Genomic DNA, 9156 nt, shown 5'->3' with positions numbered 1-9156 from the left:
GAGCGATTCACCATTGTTGTAAAGCTCGATAGAGCAGAGATCTTCTTCTTTGATTAGTGGATTGCCGGATCGAATCTGGCCCCAGACGTAGGCTTAGTCACATCGACTTAGCTGAACTGGGTAAACAATTCTCGTGTGTCTTCTTCTCTTTTCTTGTTTCAAAGCTTTATCGTAATCTTGCTAATACAAACGCATAACAAACTTGCGATCGTGATTGAGATTCATAGAGGGAATTGTAGTCTGTTTCTATCAAATTGGTATCAGAGCTTGGTGGAATTGAAGATCCATCCATGGCTACAACTACGCGAGTTGAGATTAAAGCATTTGATGGCGATAACGACTTCTCATTATGGAAGATTCGTATCATGGCGCAGCTCGGTGTTCTTGGGTTAAAGAATGTTCTAACTGACACCTCGTTGACGAAGTTGGTACCGTTGACGAAAGAAGAAAGCAAACAAGCTGTGGTGGACGAGTCTTCTGGCGCGGAACAATCGGAAACAAAAGAAGTTCCAGATCTAATCAAGATTGAGAAGTCTGAACAAGCGATGAACATAATCATCAACCATATCAGTGATACAGTTCTTCGAAAGGTAAATCACTACACTTCAGCTGCTGAGCTATGGTCGTTGTTGAATCAATTGTATATGGAAACCTCTTTACCGAATCGGATTTATGTGCAATTGAAGTTTTATTCATTCAAGATGAATGAAACGAAGTCTATTGATCAGAATGTTGATGACTTCTTGAGGATTGTTGCTGCGTTGGGAAGTCTTGAGATAAAGGTTACAGAGGAAGTGCAAGCAATCTTGATTCTGAACTCATAGCCTATTACTTACGATCAGCTCAAGCATACACTCAAGTATGGAAACAAGACGTTGTCAGTTTAGGACGTGGTGTCTTCTGCAAAGTCACTTGAACGGGAAATGGCTGAGTTGAAAGATAACATAAATAAGGTGTCTACAGCTCTCTACACCACCGAGAGAGGGAGACCTCAGACAAAAACAGTCAGAAGGTTGCACAAGGAAACGGTACGAGCAGATCAAACTCCAAGACTCGAGTTACTTGTTGGTTTTGCAAGAAAGAGGGACATGTGAAGAAAGATTGCTTTGCGAGGAAAAGAAAGTTAGAAAATGAGGGGCAAGCTGAAGCTGGAGTGATCACAGAGAAGTTAGTATTCTCCGAGGCTCTAAGTATCTATGATCAAGATGCTAAGAACAAGTGGGTTATAGATTCAGGATGTACATATCATATGACATCTCGGATGGATTGGTTCACAGAGTTTCAAGGAAAGGATCCTACTACAATCTTGTTGGGTGATCATCATACTGTAGAGTCGAGTGGGACAGGTACCATCAAGATCAACACACACGGTGGATCGATAAGGCTACTGAAGAACGTCAGATATGTGCCTAATCTGAGAAGGAATTTGATCTTTACTGGAACATTAGATAATCTTGGTTATAAGCATGAAGGTGGAGATGGTAAGGTCAGATTCCATAAAAATGGTAAGACAGCTCTTCAGGGTAAGCTTCAGAATGGTTTGTACATCTTAGATGGTCACATTGTGGTGAATGAAAACTATAATGCTGAGAGTGATAGGAACTCGACAACCCTCTGGCACAACAGGCTTGCTCATATGAGCTTTAATAACATGAAAATTCTATGTGAGAAAGGGTTAATCGAAAAGAAGGAAATCAGAGATTTGGGATTCTGCGAGCATTGTGTGATGGGTAAATCAAAGAAGCTGAGCTTCAACGTTGCAAAACATGTCACAAGTGATGTTCTTGGATATGTTCACGCAGACTTATGGGGATCACCGAATGTCACTCAGTCTATCTCAGGGAAGCATTACTTTCTCTCAATCATTGATGACAAGACTCGCAAGGTCTGGTTATCTTTTCTTAAATCTAAAGATGAAACGTTTGATAATTTCTGTGAGTGGAAGGACTTAGTGGAGAATCAGATGAACAAGAAGGTGAAGGTCCTGAGGACAAATAACAGACTAGAGTTCTGTAATCTCAAGTTCAATGACTATTGTGCTAAGAATGGTATTGAGAGGCATAAAACTTGTACCTATACTCCACAACAAAATGGAGTAGCAGAGAGGATGAACAGGACAGTCATGGAGAAGGTCAGATGTATGTTGGATGAGTCTGGTCTTGAAGAACAATTCTGGGCTGAAGCAGCGGCAACGGCTGCATATTTGATCAACAGCTCTCCTGCCTCAGCTGTCGATCACAATGTTCCTGAGCAGTTATGGCTTGACAGAAAGCCTGGATACAAACATTTGAGAAGGTTTGGATCAGTTGCCGATGTCCATCAAGATCAAGGCAAGCTAAAACCAAGAGCTTTAAAAGGGATCTTCTTAGGATACCCTCAAGGGACTAAAGGTTACAAGGTTTGGTTGCTAGAAGAACAGAAGTGTGTTATCATTTGGAATGTTGTGTTCAATGAAGAACAAGTCTTCAAGGATCTAAAGAAAGATGTAGTTTCTGATCAAGCAGGTGATGAACCGTGCGTTGTAGAGGTAGTGACTGAAACTGGTAGTAGTGATCAGAAGAAAGAAGACGTCATCAGTGAAGGTGGAGCTATTCAAGTAGATGAAAGTGATACTGAGGAGGTCTATTATGAGCCTGAAGGTGTGTCATCAGACAGTGTGGACTTGAAGAATTATCAGTTGGCGCGTGATAGAGTCCAAAGAGCTCCAAACCCACCTGCAAAGCTAGCTGACTATAGTCAATTTGCATTTGCATTAGTCACCGCAGAAGACATTGATACGGAGGAACCAGAGTGTTTTCATGATGCGATGAGGGATAAAGATTGGGAAAAGTGGAACGAAGGCATGACTGAGGAAATGAATTCACAGTTAAAAAATCACACATGGGATATAGTAGACAGACCCAAAGATCAAAAGGTGATTGGTTGAAGATGGCTCTACAGAAAGAAACCTGGAATTCTTGGTGTTGAACCAGAGAGGTATAAGACAAGACTGGTAGCTAGAGGTTTCTCACAAAGAGAAGGTATCGATTATCAGGAGGTGTTTGCACCAGTGGTGAAACACATTTCTATCAGGATTCTTATGTCATTGGTAGTTAAGGAGGATATGGAGTTGGAACAGATGGATGTTAAAACAGCATTCCTGCATGGAGACTCGATCAACCCATATATATGGAACAACCTGAAGGTTTTGAGGTTGACCCAGGAAAGGATCAGGTGTGTTTACTAAACAAGTCTCTTTACGACTTAAAGCAGGCTCCTAAGCAATGGAACAAGAAGTTTAACTCATTCTTGCTGAGCCAAAAGTTTGAACGGAGTGCTCATGACTCATGTGTGTACGTCGAAGAGGTTAGTCATGATGAATGTGTTTACCTGCTGCTCTACGTTAATGACATACTGTTAGCAGCTAGAGATATGGCAGAGATTAACAAGGTTAAGAAAGTCTTAAGTTCAGAGTTTGAGATGAAGGATATGGGAGCTGCCATTGGATATTGGGAATTGATATTATAAGGAATAGAAAGGAGGGTACTTTGTGTTTGTCTCAAGCTGGATACTTAGAGAAGGTGTTACTACGATTTAGGATGAGTGAAGCACATACGGTTGATATACCTATTGGTGCTCATTTCAAATTGTTTGCAGTACAGGATAAGGAAGATTGTCTAGATATTGATGTTGTCCCTTATGCAAGCACAGTCGGCAAAATTGTGTATGCAATGATCGGCACAAGGCCTGATGTAGCTCATGCAATCGAGTTGGTAAGCAGATATATGAGTAAGCCAGGTCATATACATTGGAAAGCTGTCAAGTGGTTGTTGAGGTATTTGGGAGGATCATCAGACTTAAATTTGGTTTACACCAAATGAGAAGATTTTAAGGTTCAAGATTACTGTGATTCAGATCATGGAGGAGACCGTGACAGAAGTAGATCCACAAGTGGATATGTTTTTACTGTTGGAGGTAATACAGTTAGTTGGAAGTCAAGTCTACAACGTATAGTAGCATTGTCCTCTACTGAAGCAGAGTTCATAGCATTGGATTAGAGGACTATTGGAAGATATGAGACTTAGTCCTGGAAGAGCAACAGTGTGGTGTGATTCTCAGTCGGCCATTTGTTTGTCTCAAAACAATGCATTCCATGAGAGAACTAAACACGTAAGCATCAAGTACTACTTCATCAGGGATGTTATTGAGGATGGTGAAGTTGAAGTCAAGAAGATTCATACTTCCTGCAATCCAGCGGATATGCTTACAAAAGTTATTCCGGTACAAAAGTTTGAAGAAGCCTTAGGGTTTCTCAAACTGATCAGGTAGTTGATTAGATTATCTTTGCCAGTGGTTACGTCCAAGTAGTGCAGTCCATTAGAAGGAGAAAAAAACTTGAATCAAGGTGGAGTGTTGTGGGAAGCAATTGTGATTCAATTTTCTCGGGTTGGCTAAACCGGTTGGTTGAAGTTGTTATTGATTCCCGGTTTGCTTTGGTTTGCACATTGGTAAAGGGAAGGAAGCGAAGACTCTCGTCGCGAAGGAGGCTTTGCTGTTACATATTGGTATATGATATATATACCCAGAATGTATCTCTTTTCTCTTTAACGATTCATCTTCTTCTTGTAATCGAGAGAGAGAGAGAGAACACAGAGCGATTCACCATTGTTGTAAAGCTCGATAGAGCAAAGATCTTCTTCTTTGATTAGTGGATTGCCGGATCGAATCTGGCCCCAGACGTAGGCTTAGTCACATCGACTTAGCTGAACTGGGTAAACAATTCTCGTGTGTCTTCTTCTCTTTTCTTGTTTCAAAGCTTTATCGTAATCTTGCTAATACAAACGCATAACAAACTTGCGATCGTGATCGAGATTCGTAGAGGGAATTGTAGACTGTTTCTAACATCTGTCTTAAGCGGATCTCTAAACTTACTTTTCTGATAGAAACATAATCACACATGTGGTGAAAAGTGATGTTTGAAGCGCAATGCTTAAAAAATTAATAATATCTAAAAGTTTCTAGTTGGACAAATATAAAGTGTCAAAAAGGGAAAGAAAAAAAAGGTGTTTTTTAAAGGTTGAATTTTTGGTTCTATATCATGCTTTTGCTTTAGTTTGATTTATTTGACTTATTAGTATGGTTTTCAGTTCATTCAAATGACGGATATTAATTTGAAGAGAGATAAGAGGTTCAATCTGGTTCTCCTCAATTCGAAGAACCGACCTGAAATTCGATTTGGTTTAGAGTAGTATATCAAATCAAATTAGTTGGATTGGACTGAACAACAACCACACAAAAATTATGTTCATGTGTATTCCTAGGCTTGGGCATAAAAACCGTATCCGAATACCCAACTCGGAACCCGATCCGAAAAACCGGATTCGGGTTGGGTACGGGTTTGCCTATAAAACCCTATTGGATTCTATTTTCTAATATCCGAGGGTTCGGGTTAGGGTCGGATAATATCCGGTACCCGTTTGGGTACCCATTAAAGCCGAACATATAAACATATTTATAATATTTATCATTAATATAATGCAATTACTCCAAAATTATGATTATAATTTTGAATATTTTATTTAGTTTTATACCTAAAAATCAAAAATAATCAAAATATCTAAAATATTTTGTCACATAAGTCAAAATTTAACTAAATTTATTTAAATTTAATGAATTTTAATTATATTTTTTTGGGTACCCGGTAATTCGGGTACTAATCGGGTTCTAAAATTTGTAACCCAAACCGACCCGAATCCGATAGTACCCAAACCAAACCGAATCCATATATCTAAAAATATTCAATTGGTTCTATTTTTCTAAACCCGTTTACCCGAACCCGAACGGGTTACCTGAATGCCCAGCCCTATGTATTCCATTTTCCCGTTCATTATTTTTGTTTTGGTTATAAGCCCTCTGTTTTAAAAATTCCCGTCTAGCACCGATTACGCCCCGTAAAATCGCTAGGCCCACCCTCTCTGCCTCGATTAATGACTAATCCTCGCCTAACATCAATTGTCCGATTATGTTTATCTAATCCGATTATTTTCCGCTTAATTTTGTGTATACCGATTATTTTTGGAACTAAATTTAAATAAGACATATATATTTTTGTTATTTCGACATTTAAATTAAGAGTTTATGAGGTTTTACAATGACTAATGTATAAACATTTAATAAAAATCATAATTTTAAAGACAATACTATAGTTTATATTTTTTTTAACATAAACAGAATTATACATATAGTTAGTATAATATATTTTAATTTTATTACTAATTTAATAAAATAACCCTAAAACTAGTCCCCGATTAATCCTCATTTAATCTCTGATTTTTTCGCTAGACGCTAGGCCACTCCGACTGCCCTATTACCGCCTAGCGATTTCTAAAACAGGAGTTATAAGTGGAAAATACATACTTGTTCGCATGTAATTTTTTTTTTCTTTCTTGAAAACAATCATGTCAATGTATTTTGGGTTTATATTTTTGATGGGTTTAGTGAGGATATAGGTAGTGACCTAGTGGGAGACAAGAATTGATATGGTAGAGTTGATTGTTGCTTTACCTTTTTTCCCCCAAAAAGATTTCCACTCTATGTTTTAGTCATTTCCAAATCATAACATCAAAAGCCAGGTCAAATTCATACTTCATATGTCGTAAAAAAATTATCAAGGATTCTGCTTTAAGACAATCAACTTCTAGTGATCTCTTGTTATTATTGCCCAATATATTGCACTCTTTTTGGAATTGGGTCCATTTTTTTTATCCATATATAATAACTCCATTCAAAAATTTAGAGTATATTTCTCTTTTAAATATCGGATTAAAGTGTGGACATGAAAATTTGAAAATGTACACTTTTTAGGTCTTTGGATTGAAGTCTCCCCTTATTGTCTTTGTTTAGTAGGATGTTAAATTTACGAATGATGGTGTAGTAATATATATATATATATATATATATATATGAAAATTATAATTGTGATTCCATACAAGTGACAACTAGCAAAGACTTATTTTTCACGTCGATAATGATAAGTGACATCTTAAGAAGCAAAAAGGTGTTTCGTTTCACACTGAACAAAACGACACCAATGATTAAACTAAGAAACTTAGATTTAATTTTTTCTAATAAGATTCGTTTCAAAGCAGTCAAAGTCGTACACAAAGAAGATTAATAAAAAGAAGAACTAAAGTAGATATATTGAGTAAGTTTTTTTTCTGTTGGTCCTTGGAATCTTAAGTAGTTGCATATATGCACTTATTAATCTACATATACGATAGGGAACCACAAAAATGTAAAAAAAAAAAACAAAAGTAGATTAAGAAGTGTGTTTTTTTGGTAAGAAGGTAGATTAAGAAGTTAATCTCCACAATAAAGGATATTAAAGTAAAAAAAGAATTTTAAAATTATAGTATAAAATAAAGTGCTACATATCATAATTCATAAAGACCCTATAATCTATTCGTCCGTTGCGAATAGTAAAAGGAATAAAAGAAATGTTATATTTAAAAACCATTAATAAAATATTATAAAAAAAACGTACAAAAAAAAACCAAGTGAAGACAAAACGAAAACAGAACACAGTGAAGAGAAGAGGAAAGAGAGAGAGAGAGAGAGAGAGAGAGAGAGAGCGAGCGAGAAGAAGTAGAAGATGATGATTTCTCGGAGACCCGTTTCGAGTCCGGGTCGGGTCGAGAAATATCCACCGCCTTTTATGGGGTTTCTGAGGAGTAAGAGTAACGGCGGAAGTACAAGTAGAAGCCGAAGCAGAGGAAGGTCACGCGCGAGTCCTCTCTTCGTTCGCCGGAATAAATCAGCTGCGGCGGTTGCTCAAGAACCGTCGTCTCCTAAAGTTACTTGCATGGGTCAAGTCCGAGTCAACCGATCGAAGCCCAAAACTAAACCCGAATCTCGAGATAACCCGACCCGACGACGATGCAAGTGGATCCGAAACGCGTCGTTTAACAAATTCGCCGGGAAAATCAAAACGCTGTCGTTTTGGCCTAAATGGAGATTGTTTTCGTTTCCGTGTTCTCGTCGGGAATTGAAGGAGAAAGATTCTCCGATAAGCCAATTAGATCGTCCGGCGACGGAACCAGTCCAAGAAATTAAATTTGAAATCGAAGAAGAAGAAGAAGAAGAAAATTTCGAAAACCCTAAATTATGTGTGTCTCCGACTACAACGCCGCCGATTGACGCGCTTTTGTTAACGAGAAGCCGATCTGCACCGTATAGATCGTCGTCGTTGGCTTTTAGATTCTGGGAAGAAAACAACCAACGAGCAGCTGAATCACAGAGATCGGAGAAAACTGTATCGGAAGTTCCCACCGAGAAGATCAATGGTGTTTACGAGTCGGAGAATGTTGACAAGAAGCAAATCGGAGCCGGCGAGGATCGGGCGAGAAGATGATGAAGAAGAAGGTTAGGGGGGTAGGGTTTAGTTCTCTCTCTCTCACGTGATTGACTTTAGTCAAATTCACTAATTTTAATTAATCGTCTTTAATTGTAATTGTTAGGATTAAACTGACCGTGTTTAGAAGATATAGAGGAAACCCAATTTGTAATTGTATAGTAAGATTTGTAATCCATCCATCCATCCACACATATAATATAACGTAAGGTGTATGTATGTCTTATTTGGCATTAAAAACAAAAATGTTTGACAATACATTATATACAAATCGTTCCCAATTTGTAAATTACACTATCTGTTTTATTTTCGTTTAATTTGTGTGCTATCTAAATTCCAAAGCAAAAATAACAAAACAAAAATTTACACATTCGAGAGTTAAACCGTATTTTAAAATCTTGATTGTGTTTTACATTATTTTAAAGTACAATAATGTATCAGAGTTTGAATTACTTTGAACTTTAGAACAAACCACAAAAATATTCGGGTACTGTTTACCAAAAACAAAACTAAAAGGCTTATTCTCGCCCAACTTATAGATGGGCTTATATAGTCATATTTGTTCGAAACAATAATGACCAATTGAAGACCCAAAATGTAAAAACAAATAATTCATAAATATGTTAATTACTAATTCGATATATGCTATATGCGTAAATTCATGGTATGATTATATGGAAAATATAATTTATTTTTTTTCAAAGATGGTTGGGTGTGAAAATGAAAGGAGACGTGCCTTAAGGGGAAAAAGAAAAATAACCACAGCC

General features: G+C 37.4%; 1 protein-coding gene across 1 annotated transcript; it reads left to right on the top strand.

The window, feature by feature from the left end:
* Nucleotides 7481-8699, top strand: LOC104708826. Its single transcript, XM_010425455.2, has one exon. The coding sequence runs from the start codon at nt 7631-7633 to the stop codon at nt 8387-8389; it is 759 nt and encodes a 252-aa protein (XP_010423757.1). The 5' UTR covers nt 7481-7630; the 3' UTR covers nt 8390-8699.

The sequence above is a fragment of the Camelina sativa genome, chromosome 8, assembly GCF_000633955.1.
Source record: "Camelina sativa cultivar DH55 chromosome 8, Cs, whole genome shotgun sequence".
Lineage (NCBI taxonomy): Eukaryota > Viridiplantae > Streptophyta > Magnoliopsida > Brassicales > Brassicaceae > Camelina > Camelina sativa.
Note: the sequence above shows the minus strand (reverse complement) of the source record. Positions and strands in the feature narration are given on the sequence as shown.